The sequence below is a fragment of the Plecotus auritus genome (genome assembly GCF_963455305.1).
Source record: "Plecotus auritus genome assembly, chromosome: 5".
Lineage (NCBI taxonomy): Eukaryota > Metazoa > Chordata > Mammalia > Chiroptera > Vespertilionidae > Plecotus > Plecotus auritus.
Window position 1 is genome coordinate 157526081 of NC_137776.1, and position 16657 is coordinate 157542737.

The window sequence follows — 16657 nt, forward strand, 5'->3', positions numbered from 1 at the left end:
TAAAGCAGATTTTTCACATTAGTACAATGCTTTTGGACTAAAGCCAGCTGTTTTATTTATGAAGGAACAATTTAAGAGCATTTCATAACTGAAAACATTTCATCAGATATTATTTAAAACACAGAGTAAGTGATTTTGTAATGTTTTACATCTCAGTAACAAGTCTGTTCAACTTTTATAGATGTGATTTCTATATAAGCTTTTCTGAACTTGCACAAAAGTAGGCAATTGGCACCACAGGTATGCATCTGTAATGCTGCGTGCATGCAAATAGCATGTAAATAACAACTGTTCACAGTCTCCTATGTGATAGACATATAGAGTAAGGAAAAGACCTGGTGTTTTATTTCCAATTTATCACTGTAGCCTTCAAAAAAATAGGTTATGAAGATTGCTCTTGTGTAATGAAATTTAGAATTGCAGTATATACACTAACCAGCAGATGTCAGAATGGGATCTTCTTTAAAGTTTGAAATACAACAGGAATTTCTGGAAGAACTGAAGGTTTTTTCTCTTCTGTGCTCAACACACTCCAGTCACACTGGCCTTTATTCCTTAAACACGTCTACTTTAACACTTTTTCAAAGGTTCCTCACTCTTTTATCGGGCAAATTCCTAGTCATCCAAATCTTACTTTAATATGACTTTCACAGGGAGCTCTCCCTGCTTCCTCCCCAACCCAATGGGTGAAGGGCTCCCCTATGCTTTATTCTCAGTTACCTGTACTTCACTCTCCTATCAATTTATATAATACTAGAGACCCGGTGCATGAATTTGTGCACCAGTGGGGTCCCTCAGCCTGCCCTCTCCCTCTCACAATCCCGGACCCCTCAGGGGATGTAGTAGTGGGGCCTGGTGCCATGCCGCTCCCACTCATCCCAGCCCCAATGCGCCTGCCGCCACACTCGGGCACACAAGGGGAGTGTCCCCCGGAGAGGCTCGCGGTGCTGCAGCTGCGCTTGCCAGCCCTGAGCCCTGCATCTGGCGCCTGTCAGTTGACCGGCACTCCCACTGTGGGAGAGCACTGACAACCAGGGGGCAGGTCCTGCGTTGAGCATCTGCCCCCTGGTGGTCAGTGCACATCATAGCAACCTGTCAACCAGTCTTTTGGTTGCTTGGGCTTTTATATATATAATGAAGATTAGTGATGAAATTAAGTAATTCTGACTCCCTTGCTAGATTGTAAGTAAGCCTCTTAAAGATAGGTACCATGAATGAATTCTGCTCTGCTGTATCCCTCACCTACCACAGTACCTGGCCCTGTGTAGGCAATGAATGTTTGTGAAAGTGAACACCTCTATCAGATAGGTTGGGAATATTTTTCTGAGGTCTAGAATGACAGGTAGTATCTGAAAAGTTAGCATTTTTTCATCTTCAACTCAGCAGTCAATGTATTTAGCCCCTTCTTTGTAAGGATATTATGTGGAACAGAAAAATGTGTGAGATAGTACTTCAAGTAGTTTTCAGTAACAGGGGAAAAAAATGACAACTTTCCCCCCTAGTGGCAAGCCCTACTACAGAATATCCATGTTCAGATTCTGTTGCAAACCTCTTCCAGTGAAGAGCCCCTTCCACAAGCCAGTCCACGTTGGTCACAGTAGTTGAGCTTTCCAAACACTAATCCTATCTGCCTTCTGGGGCAATTATTCTTCCTTTGACACAACCACCCTTTATTTATTACAAACAGCTCTCAGACTCCTACTATAGGTCTTCTCAAGGCTAAGCACCTTTATTTATTTATTTTTTTTAATTCTATTGATTTCAGAGAGGTAGAAACATCAATGATGAGAGAGAATCATTCATCGGCTACTTCCTGCATGCCCCCTTCTGGAGGTCAAGCCTGAAACCCGGGCATGTGCCCTTGACCAGAATAGAACCCGGGATCCTCCAGTCTACAGGCCGACACTCTATCCACTGGGCCCAACTGGCTAGGGCTAAGCACCTTTAATTTTTAAAAATTATTTCCTAGAAGCGTGGTTTCCAGACACTTTCAGTTTCCAGACACATAACTATCAAACTGACAGGTTGGTTACCTTTTTTTTTCTTTCAATCCTGACCTGAAGATATTTTAAGTTTATTCTAGAGAGGAAGAGAAACAATGTGAGAGAGAAACATCGATTGCCTCCCGTACATGCTCAAACCAGGGATTGAGCCTGCAACCTGGATATGTGCCCTGACCAGGAATTGAACCTGTGACCCTATGGTGTAGGGCAGTGGTCGGCAAACTGTGGCTCATGAGCCACGGTTTGCTGCTCTGTTGACTAATGAGTTTGCAGACCACTGGTGTAGGGGACAAGGCTCTAATAAACTGAGCCACATGAGCCAGAGCAGGCTGGCTACTCTTAAAGCATGTCAGACCTTAATGTAATTTATTTTTTATAAATATTTTTTTATTGATTTCAGAGGGAGAGAGGGATAGAAACATTGATGAGAGGATAATTGATTGGCTGCACCCCGCCCCCCCGCCACCTACTGGGGATCCAGCCTGCAACATGGGCATGTACCCTGTCTAGGAATCCAACCAGCAACCTCCTGGTTCACAGGCTGAGGCTCAACCACTGAACCACATCAGCTGAGCTAATGTAATTTTATTAATACAACCTAAAATTCTTTCATTTTAATTTTGATTCTTTTTTTTTAAAATATTGATTTTAACCGATACCCAATGGCTATCTAATGCCTTGATTCAGGATTTCTCTGAAAGGCCACCCTAGCATCAAAGATACTTTTGGAATTGACTAAAGCTGCTATTGCAACTAGGGTGACCAACCATCCTGGTTTACCCGGGACTGAGAGGTTTCCCGGAACACAGGTGTTTCAGGGCTAAAACTGGGACAGTCTGGATGGTTGGTCACCCTAGTTGCAGCTGCATGACAGTTCAACTTCTCCTCCTGACCAGACTGTTTCACTTGCTCTGTGTTTTCCCCCAAAATACTCCCCCAACACCCCCTGCACAAAATCTCGGCATCTTCTCCAGGGAACAAACTGGCAACAGGGCTTTTTAACAAAATTCTTTTTTAAGAGAGAAGAAATCACAGCCCTTTGTATGCTACTGGAAACGGATCCAACAACAAAAAGAAAATTTGACAAAGGGAAAATTGCAGGCAAGATCCATGGGTAGTTAATGGGGTGGAGGAATTGAGTGCACCCAAGATGGGATTGACCTTAAATAGGAGCAGACATTTCAAACAGGAGGGAGGGTACAAATGCTGGTGTGTGGGTAGGTATCATGGGGTAAGTTTATGAAAGCTTTCTTCTGGATGCTTCTATGTTCTCAGGGAAATATGAAGCAACATCATCAGCTGAGCTTAAAGATTAGAGGAGATATGGGAATTCTGAGGCAAGAGAAGATATGAAATGTGTAGAGGAGAAAGAATAACCTGTGGAAAATGTAGTGGTCCTGCAGGACCCAAATGAAGAGGCATCATTTTCCAAGTGGATTCTGTCAGCATGTTTTTCCCCAGCCACTTTCAACTGCACAGGGCAGGCACAGAGTTGGATTTAAGAGGGTTGAGTTTTACCGGGGAAGTACAATGAAGCTAGAGAGAGGGAAAGAGGGTTGAAGGTGTATGTTAATCATGGCTAATGGAGTCTAAGCTGAGACACGAGGCAGGTGAAGAACAGCAACTAGGTGGTAGAGTGAATAGACTATGGTGCCAGGTGGGACTAAATTATCAGTACTGGAGAAAGGCACTTGAGGATAGGATACACTAAATAAACATTAAAATTCCCAAGCTTTGGCCAGCTACTATTTATTAGCCACTGAAACTTCTAGAGTCTCAAACTCCCTATCTGTAAAATGGCATTAACATCGATGGTTAAGGCTGCTTTAGGTGATGAATTTAAATATTTAGTAATTTTTAAGTCTGTATACAATTAGAAGATAAGTATGCTATCTCATAGCACCTGGAAACGCGAACAAATGCAATGAATGCCAGCACAGATCACTTCTGAGCACCTTATACCAAAGACTAACCATTATAACTAGCATTTACCAAGTGTCAGGCACTGTGCTACCTGCTCTACTTGCATTCTCTCACTCCACCCTTATAACACTTTGAAATAGAGATGTCTCTATATGCTAATGTTACACATGAAGAAAATGAGATGTAAAGGTTCATTTGCTACAAGTCCTGCAACTCATAAGTGTTGGAGCCAGAACTCAAAATCAAGTCTGCCTGTCTTTAGAGCCAGTGTCTGTGACCATGGTACTATATCATGCACCACTTTAAGTTGGGAATGGACATAAATCACCAACATGGAACACAGCAAAAGGGGGTTAAAAATACACATTCTCTGGGTAAAAACGGTGGATTGAGAACATACATTGACTCCCACTCCCTCCTGAAATTCTATTAAATGACAGCAAAGATTTTTATTTGTTTTAGGGTATAAACCTAAAAGGAGGGAAGAAAAAAGACAACAGCAACGAAGTTAGAAGTTGGAAAGCAGTTGGACAAGCAGTAAATAACATGGCAGACCCAAGAAAACGGAATCCTGAGTTAACAGTAAGAACAGCAAAACAACCCAATTTGCATCATAGATCCCTAAAAGGCTCAGGAACTGGTGGCTTCATATGCTTGTGGAAGTAGGAGGTGAAGGGGTAGAAACGAACATAAGAATTGGTTGAAGGTTTAAGTAGGCAGATGCTCTGTGCAACTCTACATCGCTAAGCAGGCTCCTCACCAAATTAGAAGTTCATCTTCTGAAAAGGGTAAAATAGCAGATTTTCTGGATTTGGGGATGCTAGGCAGTTATGGACAGGGTACTGCACTCAATACAAAGATCCAGTGAAAAAATGCACACTGGACATGAGATACAGAAAACAAGAGATCCAACATGGGAGGAGAGGAAAAGGAATTCCCAGGATGATGGTGAAGGGAGATCCCAGAGTACAGTCACACATCATATACAGAAAACTGAGTCTAGACTAAGGCAGGTCAGAAAGCTCCAGGAGAATTTCAGCAAGATGAAACAGCGTATCTAATGAAACTGAACACTGGGAGCAACGGCAAAAAGTTTTGTTGGTTTAGTGGTAAATTCATAGAAAACTAAGCCTAGGAAAAACAAAAAGATGTGCAGGAAACGAAAACAACGAACAGCACCTGGAATGGTAATGAAATTGATCTAATGAAAATCATACTAAGTACACTGAAAGGAAGAAAAAATCAGATGTATGAGTAAGGGAGGTAAGAGACCTAAATCCTTACAGACATGGAGAAGTCAGTAAGTCTAAAACAGAAAAATCAATACAATCATGTTATTTAGAGACATGAGGCAAATACCAATATAATTAACTAAGAAGAGGTGAATGTGCTTGCATTGCCTCCAGGAGGAAGATTAAAGACTGTCCCCTTCTCCAACAAACTTGGAGAACTATCTGACTTTAAAAATACACGTTTTTTTCCTTTGGTGGTATTACCTATCTTCAGCACCAAGTAGGAATGATGCCTTTCACAAAGGTTGCTTAATGAAACAATGTCGCTTCATCAGGATTAGCAAATTCTCCATTCTAAAACAAGAGGAACTCAATTTCACGCAGTTGTAATAATCACAATATTACAGTAGTCTCATCAGTGATTGATTTGCAGCAAAAAGCAGGTTTAGAAGAAAAAAACAAAACACAATTTTTCTTAATTGGTACATTTATTAAAAATATAGACTAATGGTCCTGTGCTTAAATGTTGTTGTGGATGTGTGCTGGCTTCCATAAAACATAACTAATCATAAAGAGCTCTTCAATATACTCCTGACAGAAGTAAAAAGGTCACTAGAAATGACTGACAAGACAGGGCCACTGCAGACATAATTCCCTATATAATTAATAATTGCTAGAAAATGGAGTTTGACATTATTTACAATTATACCAACATCCATGGAGGCGGAGTATCACAGGCATAAGAAACGTGTTTTCATGTTTCCCAAGTAGTTTTCTGTTTTAGCTATGAAGGTCAGTTACCACAACCAAACTTGTTCTTATCAAGTAGAAATTTTATGTCCATTCAACCAGAGTCTCTTACATCTTTCTGGGCCTATTCATTTGCAGAGTAGAAACTGTAACCAGGTTCTTCATATCATGCAATCACATGTAACGTCCAATCTTTATATGCTGTCCAATTTCTTTAAGATAAAAGGAGCTGAAAGAAAAATAAACAAACTGAGAATTTGTTTTCATTAGCCCAAGTGACATTATGAAATTATAAGACAGGGAACAAATCTACAGGTTTAGATCAATACATTTTTTAAAACTGCAAGTGATGGCCAAGCCTCTGTCTGCACAACCCATCAAAAGGGACTCACTGTCTTTCAAGATGGCCCATTCTAGCGTCATCCAGCTATGACTGACTAGAGTAAACCCAAACTTCTTTCAAATGACAATCCTTTACTCTTGTGATTTCACTGTCAAAGGCACAAAACTCTAGAAGAAACAAATTGGCATTTATTTTAACTTTAAAAATGTATTTGAAAGAAGGCAGTGGGTGAGGGTGAAAACACAATGAACTAGGACAGTGGTCGGCAAACTGCGGCTCGCGAGTTTGCCGACCACTGACCTAGACTCTCGATTCCAATAATTACAGGCTGTTGTTGTTCCTTGTGATTAAGCCCCTATGCCAGTGGTTGGCAAACTCGCGAGCCGCAGTTTGCCGACCACTGAACTAGGACAACCAGAAAAGCCAATCACCCAGTTTTTTTTGTTGTTAATCCTCACCTGATATTTTCTTCGCTGGTTTTTTTTAGAGAGTGGAAGGAAGGGAGGGAGGCAGAAAGATGGGGACACACACACACACACATCGATTGGTTGCCTCCTGCATGTGCCCCCACCAGGGCTGGGGATTGAACTTGCAACTCAGATATGTGCCCTTGACCAAAATTGAACCTGAGACCCTTTGGTGATGGGGCCAACACTCTAACCCAGCCTTGGGCAAACTACAGCCCGCTGGCCGGATCCGGCTGTTCTATCCGGTTCTCTTGCTCTCCCCTCCATTCCTTTACTTTGAATTTATATTAGTTCACACAAACACTCCATCCATGCTTTTGTTCCGGCCCTCCGGTCCAGTTTAAGAACCCATTGTGGCCCTCGAGTCAAAAAGTTTGCCCACCCCTGCTCTAACCACTGAGCACACCAGCCAGGGCCAGCCACACATTTTGATTCCCCTACCAATTAGCTATGCCAGACCACATATGACACAGCCCTACTTCAATTATAAGGGCCTATTAGGATAGTGTAGGTAGAAATGTCTAGAAAACTATTAAGTGTTGTCATAAGGCTCTAAAGAATATTACTGTTCTGTGTAAAAGTGCTATGGCCAAAATAAGCACATGAAAAGATGCTCAACAAAACTAATCATCATGGCAATGCAAATTAAAACTACAAGGAGAGCCCTAACCGGTTTGGCTCAGTGGATAGAGCAACAGCTTGCGGACTGAAGGGTCCCAGGTTCGATTCCAGTCAAGGGCATGTATCTTGGTTGTGGGCACATCCCCAGTAGGAGGTGTTCAGGAGGCAGCTCACTGATGTTTCTCTCTTATCGATGTTTCTAATTCTCTATCCTTCTCCCTTCCTCTCTGTAAGAAATCAATAAAATATATTTAAAAAAAAACCAAAATAAAATAAAACTATAAGGAGAGCCCTAGCTGGTTTGGCTCAGTGGATAGAGCGTCGGCCTGCGGACTCAGGGGTCCCAGGTTCGATTCCGGTCAAGGGCATGTACCTGGGTTGCGGGCACATCCCCAGTAGGGGGCGTGCAGGAGGCAGCTGATCGATGTTTCTCTCTCATCGATGTTTCTAGCTCTCTATCCCTCTCTCTTCCTCTCTGTAAAAAAATGGATAGAGCGTCGGCCTGAGGACTCAAGGGTCCCGGGTTAGATTCCGGTCAAGGGCATGGGCCTTGGTTGCGGGCACATCCTCAGTGGGAGGTGTGCAGGAGGCAGCTGATCGATGTTTCTCTCTCATCAATGTTTCTAGCTCTCTATCCCTCTCCCTTCCTCTCTGTGAAATATCAATAAAACATATTTAAAAAAAATAAAAAAATAAAAATAAAATATATTTAAAAAAAAAAAAAACTATAAGGAGATACCACCTCACATCTATTACGATGGCTACTATAAAAAAACAAACTGGTGGCAAGGATGTGGAAAAATTGGGACCTTTGTGGTCACTGTTGGTGGGAATGTATGCTGTGGAACACAATGGTGGTTCCTCAAAAATTAAAAACAGAGGTAAGCAAAATATGGTATACAATGGAGTATCATTCAGCTTCAAAAAGGAAATTATGAACATATGCTACAACATAGATTGACCTTAGGACATCAAACTAAGTGGAATAAGCTGGTTACAAAAAAAGTAAGTACTGTCTGATTCTACTTATATGGGATACTTAAAGAGTTCTGGAGATTGCCCTGGCCGCGTGCTCAGTGGTTAGAACATCGGACCCATACATGAAGGGTTGTGGGTTTGATTCTTGGTCAAGGGCACGTACCTGAATTGCAGGTTCCATCCCCGGCCCTGGTGGGGGCATGTGCAGGAGGCAACCAATATATGTGTCTCTTTCTTTTCTTTCTTTAAAAATATTTTTTTTATTGACTTGAGAGAGGAAGGGAGAGAGAAACATCCATGATGAGAGAGAACCATGATCGGCTGCCTCCTGCACACCCCCTACTGGGGATCTAGCCCTCAACCCCAGCATGTGCCCTAACCAGGAATCTAACTGTGACCTCCTGGCTCACAGGTCAACACTCAACCACTGAGCCACACCAGCTTGGCCTGAGGTGTCTCTCTTTCACATTGACATTTCTCTCTTTCTCCCTCCCTCCCACCCTTCCCCCTCTCTAAAAATCAATGGAAAATATATCCTCAGTTGAGGATTAACAGAGTTCTGGAGATGGATGATGATGGTTGCACAATATTATGAATGTATTTAATACCACTACACTGTACATTTAAAAAATAGTTAAGATGGTAAATTTTATTTTATGTGCCTTTTACCATCTTTAAAAATTTGGGGAAAAAGAGCTGTGATGAAAAAAGCTGCCAGAATCTTTTCTCAGTACTCATACTAAAATAATAAAGCATTTTATTATTATCAATCTGAAGACAGTGAGATCGGTCAGAAACTGGCAGCTGTCTGTCATCTTTTCTACTAATTCTTATCAGAAAAAAAAAATTCATCAAGTGAATGGATAAACAAAATGTGGTATATCCATACAGTGGAATCTTATTCAGCAATGAATAGGAAGGAAATAACAATACGTGGAAGGAAATAATACATGCTACAATATGGACGAACCTCCAAAACATTATGCAAAGTGAAATAAGCCCGATACAAAAGATCATGTATTGTGTAGATTAGCGGTTGCCAAGGGCTAAGGGAGCGCTTAAATGAGGAATGATAGCTAAGGGCATGGATTTTCTTTTAAAGGGAAAGAAAATGTTCTAAAATAGATTGTGGCGATGGTTGTACAACTCTGACTACACTAAGAAACCACTAAATTGTACAATTTAAAATGGGTTAATGGTATAATATGCTAATTGTATTTCAATTTAAAAAGTGATAATACAGAACGGTATTCTGTATGTTGTTTTAAAACGGTCTCATGTCGCCCTGACCGGTTTGGCTCAGTGGATAGAGCATCGGCCTGCGGACTGAAGGGTCCCAGGTTCGATTCCAGTCAAGGGCATGTACCTTGGTTGCGGGCACATCCCCAGTAGCGGGTGTGCAGGAGGCAGCTGATCGATGTTTCTCTCTCATCGATGTTTCTAACTCTCTATCCCTCTCCCTTCCTCTCTGTAATAAACCAATAAAATATATTTTTTAAAAAAACGGTCTCATGTCTAATACAAAGGTCATTGAGAAGAAGCAAATATTTACTGGCAGCTAAATCAACAAAAAATGGTTAAGCGGAGGAAGTAAGTTGGGAGCCGCAAAAAGCTGTTGAAGAAGCAGGTAATTTACATTAGTTGGGAGTTTCTGTTCACCAGGGCTCCCTCTCCCCGGAAACAGAATAATACCACCCACAGTGAAAGGGACACCTGGCGTCAGTGAGCTCTGGGCCAGGCCCGATATGAGTTTCTACTGGATGACCTTGGTATGGCCTTCGTTTACCTGAATCGTCCCTGCTTCTCCATTCAGACCTGACAGAATATACAAGGAGCAATGACGAGTACTGAACCAAGAACGAGATGGGGGCAAGTCACTTCTGAGATTCATATCTAAAACCAGAGACCTCAACTCTAGCTCTAATATTCAGTGCCCCTGCAACTGAATATATTTTGCATAAGCCCCCCCCAAAGTCAAGTTCAAATTAATAAATGGGGTACACAGAATCTCAGGCCCCGCCTCCCTCAAAGGGGATAAGTCAAGACCAGACAATGCAAACAAGTTTCTGCCAACTATCAAATCAAATAAACCCTCAGCTATTATCATTAAATCCTATAGACTCATACCCTTTTCTTCTCACTCTTTCCCCCAAAAAACAACCTTTACGTACTAATAAGCAAAACTTTTTGGATAACAAGGTCAGCAATGAAGTAAGGAATCCTGATACTGAGTTAAGAGGTCTGGATTCCAGGTCAAGATCACTCACTGAATTGCTGAATGACCTTGAACCAGACATTCCTCTACTGCAGATCTCAGTTTCTGTCTGCAAAACGAGGGAGTTGCTAACCCTTGAAGCTAATTCAAATGCTTTTAAAGCAGGGCGAGGCTGGACGATTAACCACGCAGTCCGGGCCACCGCGTGCAGTTCAGTACCCCGACTCTGAGCTGCAGACTCCAAGTCGCGCATGCGCCCGCGGCCCTGGACAGTCCTGTCCCTTGCTCCCTGCGGTCGCTGAACTCAGTCCAAGGGCCCCCAAAGGTTCATAGAACCAGGGCTGGGCGGTCTCACTACTACAGCCTGGAAGGTGACTTACTGACTCGCAGCAGGGCTACATAGATGAGGAAGTTCCGTATGGAAGAGATCACATCCTCGCGCATCTTCCGTTTCATCTCCTCGGGGTCCAGCTTCGGCGCGAGGCCCTCGATACGGAACATCGCGGCTCTGCCTCACCGGCTTCCACCAGCCGCGCTGTGCTCTTCTCAGCCGTAGCCTCGCGCTCGGAAATAAGCTCAACCATATTTCCGGTTCCTGCCCCTTATTTTCGAGCGCGGCAACGGGAGCCTGCGAGGGACAATCCTCGTCCTAACCTAGAGGTTCTCAAGAGGGCTGCCGGAAGGGGGCGGCCGCAATCTTAGCAACGAAGGAGTGGGCTCCTCCAGGCTGTTTATTTAATAACTTCTGTGTTGAGCTGGGAGCGCTGCGCTGTGAAGTGCTTTTACGTCCCGGAGCACATTGGTGCCGCCATAAATAGTGATAATTGCTAACATTTATTGAGTACTCAGTACAGTTCTACCCAATAAATTAGATTTTCTAATCTTCATTTCCTAAATGAGAACATTGAAGCACAGAAATGTTTAAAACAACAATTTGCCCAAATGTGCTTTAAAATACCTCGTGGGGGGGAAAGTTTGAGGAAGAGAGATGAAATGATATTAGCAAAATATTGATAATTGCTTAAGCTGGCTATTAGTACATAATTTAAATTATTTTTTCTTTCTATTTTGAGTGTGTTTGAAATTTTTCATGAAAAGTTAAAACAAAAAAGCAAAGGATGGAAATTGCTCAAGATTAACCAACTAGTAAATGCAGAGCAGGGCTTTATACCTAGTTAGGCCTTTGGAACCCCAAAGGCAAGAGGTTCTGTGTGTGTGTGTGTGTGTGTGTGTGTGTTTTAACATTTTCCATATTGTTTCCATATTGTTGCTGTAGCCTCATTTCTTTTTTTTAAATTTAATAAATCTTTATTGTTCAGATTATTACAATTGCTCCTCTTTTTCCCCCCATAGCTCCCCTCCACCCAGTTCACACCCAACCCTCTGCCCTTACCCCCCGCCCCACTGTCCTCATCCATAGGTGTATGATTTTTGTCCAGTTTTTTCCCACACCCTCCACACCCCTTTCCCCCCGAGAATTGTCAGTCCACTCCCTTTCTATGCCCCTGATTCTATTATATTCACCAGTTTATTCTGTTCCTCAGATTTTTAATTCACTTGACTTTTAGGTTCACTTGTTGATAGATATGTATTTGTTGTTCATAATTTTTATCTTTACCTTTTTCTTCCTCTTCCTCTTCTTAAAGAATACCTTTCAGCATTTCATATAATACTGGTTTGGCAGTGATGAACTCCTTTAGCTTTTTCTTATCTGTGAAGCTCTTTATCTGACCTTCAATTCTGAATGATAGCTTTGCTGGGTAGAGTAATCTTGGTTGTAGGTTCTTGCTATTCATCACTTTGAATATTTCTTGCCATTCCCGTCTGGCCTGCATAGTTTCTGTTGAGAATTCAGCTGACAATCATATGGGTGCTCCCTTGTAAGTAACTGTTTTTCTCTTGCTGCTTTTAATATTCTCTCTTTGTCTTTTGCTCTTGGCATTTTAATTATGATGTGTCTTGGTGTGGTCCTCTTTGGATTCCTTTTGTTTGGGGTTCTGTGCGCTTCCTGGACTTGTAAGTCTATTTCTTTCACCAGGTGGGGGAAGTTTTCAGTCATTATTTCTTCAAATAGGTTTTCAGTATCTTGCTCTATCTCTTCTTCTGGTACCCCATAATTCGGATGTTGGTATGCTTGAAGTTGTCCCAGAGGCTCCTTACACTATCTTCATATTTTTGGATTCTTTTTTCTTTTTGCTTTTCCAGTTGCGTGTTTTTTGCTTCTTTGTATTTCAAATCTTTGACTTGATTCTTGCGATCCTCTAGTCTGCTGTTAGATCTCTGTATAATATTTTTTATTTCAGTCAGTGTATGCTTAATTTCTAGTTGGTCCTTTTTCATATCCTCGAGGGTCTCGCTAAATTTATCGGCCTTTTCTAGAAAATTCTTGAAAAACCTTATAACTGTGGTTTTGAACTCTATATCCAGTCGTTTGCTTTCCTCCATTTCTTTCATTTGTGATCTGTTTCTTTGTCTCCACATTTTGGCTGCTTCCCTGAGTTGATAGAGTGGCTTTGTGTGCTAGGTGTCCTATAGGGCCCAGTGGCTCAGCCTCCCCAGTTACCTGAGGTAGACACTCTTGGTGCACCCCTTTGTGGGCTGTGTGTACAGTCTTTTTTATTTTTATTTTTTATTTTTTACAGAGAAGAAGGGAAAGGGATAGAGAGTTAGAAACATCGATGAGAGAGAAACATCGATCAGCTGCCTTCTGCACACCCCCTACTGGGGATGTGCCCGCAACCAAGGTACATGCCCTTGACCGGAATCGAACCTGGGACCTTTCAGTTCGTAGGCTGACCCTCTATCCACTGAGCCAAACCAGTTAGGGCTGTGTGCACAGTCTTGTTATAGTTAAGCCTTGATTGTTTTTGGTATCGCTGGAAGGAATTGACCTCCAGGCCAATTCGCTGTGAGGATCAGCTGTGTCTATGCTGGGAGAACTTCTGTGCTGGAGACACCCTTATGGGAGAAGACTTGCAAAAGTCTCTTAGCTCAGCTTGAATGGGGTGGAGTCTCAGGGCAAAGCAGACAGCATTGGTTTCCTGTCAGCCCTACCCTAATAGGCCTCTGTGTCTCAGTGTCCTATAATAATCGCTGCAAGCACCTCTGAGAGAAAGCTGCCCTCAAGTTCCGCCCACTGCCAGACAGTCCAGTTCTTCCCCGAATGAGTCTGGGTCCCCAGAGTCTTGCCCGGAACTGGAGTTCAGTGCAGTTGGGAGCTTTTGTCTCCCTCCCGCTTGAGAAAGCCAGCCACGTACTCAGTTGCCTGCCCTCTTCGCATGCGCACCTCGGTACCTCTGCCTTTTGCAGTTCCTCTGAGTCTCAGTGTGCTTTTCTCTTTCCTGACAGTCCAGTTTCACCCCATATGAGTCTGGATCCCCAGAGGCTCACCCGGAACTGGAGTTCAGCACAATCGGGAGCTTTTGTCTCCCTCCTGCTTGAGAAAGCCAGCCGGGCACTCAGTTGCCAGTCCTCTCCTCACCCGTGCGTCTCAGTACCTCTGTCTTCTGAAGCTCCTCTGAGTCTCAGTGTGCTTTTCTCTTTCCTTCTAGTTGTAGAATTTCCCCTCAGCCAGCCTTCCTGTGGTTCTGGATGATGTCCGTTTTGTCTTTTAGTTGTAGTTTTGAAATTGTTGTGTGAGGCAGCAGTTTAGGTGTTTACCTATGCTGCCATCCTGGTTTCTCTCCCAAGTTATTCTTAAACGTTTCAGAAGCACTGCGCTGTTCACATAGGAATAGTGATGTTAGTTATAAATGTCTTTTTTAACAAAAGATATCCACTGAAAAGATATCTATTCAGTGGATAGAGCGTCGGCCTGCAGACTGAAGGATCCCGGGTTTGATTCTGGTCAAGGGCACATGCCAGGGTTGTGGACTAGATCCCCAGTAGAGGGTGTGCAGGAGGCAGCCAATCAATGATTCTCTCTCATCATTGATGTTTCTATCTCTCTCTCCCTCTCCCTTCCTCTCTGAAATCAATAAAAATATATTTTTTAAAAAAGAAACCAAGAGCACCGCTTAAAGTCATTCTGCTAGTGATGATCAGAGGCACGGTTCTAATGCAGATAATTATAATGTCAAGCTGAAATCTCTTTCCCCTGCACCCTACTACTCCTCTCTTAGCCTTTAACAGGTAGTGCCTGGATAGGCATCACTGGTCAGAAAGTAGGATTTTAATGCAACCAAACTTCCTGTCACAGAATCATCAGAACAGTGCTGCCCCCAATTATGCATGCCAACTAGCCATGTGTAATTCTTAGACATGAACCAGACGACTGAATTGCTCACATAATTCAAAACCAGAATAGAATGTTCCTTCTTGACTGCACATTGCATAGCAACAATGGATTTCGGAAAAATTAGAATGGTAATTTACTATGGGAGCAACTGATAACTCTAAGAATTACCACCCACCTTCCTCATTGACAGAATGTAAGACATTGGGGCAAGAAAGGGAACACATCTGCCTATTCAAGCTTTAGTAACCTCTTGCATCTATAATTCATGCAGTGGAATAGCAGAGGCAGCTCTGGAGTGGGAGGGGCTGGCTACCAAGGAAGAGCCTCCACCCAGCCCTTCGGAGTGTTTAGAAAGCCTGCACCAATGCTGGAAAGCATCAGGGGCCCTGGAAAGAACCGGGACAGGAAGCCTGGAGACATGGCCTCTAGATCCGGCACTGCCACTATCTAGCCACGTGAAGAGGGACAAGTCTGTTTCACTGCAACTTTGTTTCTTTCGTTGTAAAGGAGGGAGATGTGATTAAATGCTCTTAAAAGTCCCTTTCAGTTCTAACCATGTATGCATTTTGAATTCTAGGACATTCTGGTCTGGCGTACAGATAATCAAAATATTATCAAATGTGGTCAGTTATCAAAACAGCCAGTGTGTGTGTTTTCCATGGTAGGAAGAATGTAACATCCAGCTGAACAGTGAGGCAAAATGGATTGGCAAGGAATGAGTTCTTATGTGATTCCAGTAACTTAGATCCCTAAACCTGACCAAGTTTAGATAAATAATTCTCATATAGAACTACCATTTTTTTTTTCTTTACTAAGATGCTTTTGAGTAACTTCCTCGGATTCACTGAGAATGAAAGAGGGGAGAAATTAGCAAAAAAATCATGTTTCTTGGTGAAAAGGACAGGTTTTTAGCATTTGAATGTTATTCAATCCTAAGCAGCACCTGTTTAGTTGATAGGTGATGTGGTGGCAAATGGCTGGCCTATTAAAGGGCAACATTGTTCTCATAGAAAGTTCTGGTGCTTGCCTGAGTACCAGTGGAGAGACAGGAAGATAGTGGATGGAAATATAGAGCAGCTGTGTCTTGAGTGAGGACTTGATTCTGGGTATAGTCTAGGAAAGTGAACTGTTTCCATCTCAGAAATGTTTATCCTGATGAACGCTTGCATGGCTCCAACAATTGTAATAGAGGAAACTCATTAAAAGAAGTTAGGCTCCTTTCTTTGTCTTTTTTTTTTTTCATATCGGTTGTGGTATTGTCCAATTACCATTGATTTAAGTGAGGCAAATTGAGAGAACATACTTCAGGAAGTTAACACTGAAGTGAGCTGTTTCATATCTTGGACCCCTTACTTTTTTCCTTATTGGGACGAAGAGGGGTTGGGTCTAATCTTTAAAATCAATTGCAGCTCTAAAATGCTGAAAGTATGTGTTCATCTTTCCAGTTCTCTGTAACTTTGCACTAAAGACTAAAAGCAAAGGATTCCCTGTGACTTCTCATGAAAGGCAAAAATAAAAAGTATGCATGCATAATTTAATATTGATATTTGTATTATTTAGTCTGATCACAGAAGAAATGGGAGCTGATGTCATAGTCTATCTTGTTTTCCATTTCAATCCCAGGAGAAATTTAGGAGCCATTTCCTTTGCCTCGACTTCCCAGACAGTTCTGCACACAAACATTCAATGTGAACAACCTTCCCGTAAAAGAATTAAGTGTTTTAACTTCTATCACTGGGGAAGAATTTGTATTTGCAAGGTCAGAGATTGACAGATGACTCACGACTGGGGAATAATTCCAACATATAATCACAGGAACCTTTAGTTTCTGATTTATAGGGAGCTACAGGCTTTGTGTATTGAACACTTCAACCCCTTCATTTGACAG

The 16657-nt window shown here is 42.3% G+C and overlaps 1 protein-coding gene across 1 annotated transcript; it reads right to left on the bottom strand.

Annotated features, from left to right (window-relative positions):
• Positions 1-5641: 5641 nt before the first annotated feature.
• On the bottom strand, positions 5642-11126 carry TOMM5 (translocase of outer mitochondrial membrane 5). Its single transcript, XM_080669488.1, has 2 exons — positions 10913-11126; positions 5642-6137 (listed from the first exon to the last, which is right to left on the bottom strand). Exons 1-2 carry the CDS (start codon positions 11031-11033, stop codon positions 6103-6105), a joined length of 156 nt encoding a protein of 51 aa, XP_080525614.1. The 5' UTR covers positions 11034-11126; the 3' UTR covers positions 5642-6102.
• Between the last annotated feature and the right edge of the window lie 5531 nt (positions 11127-16657).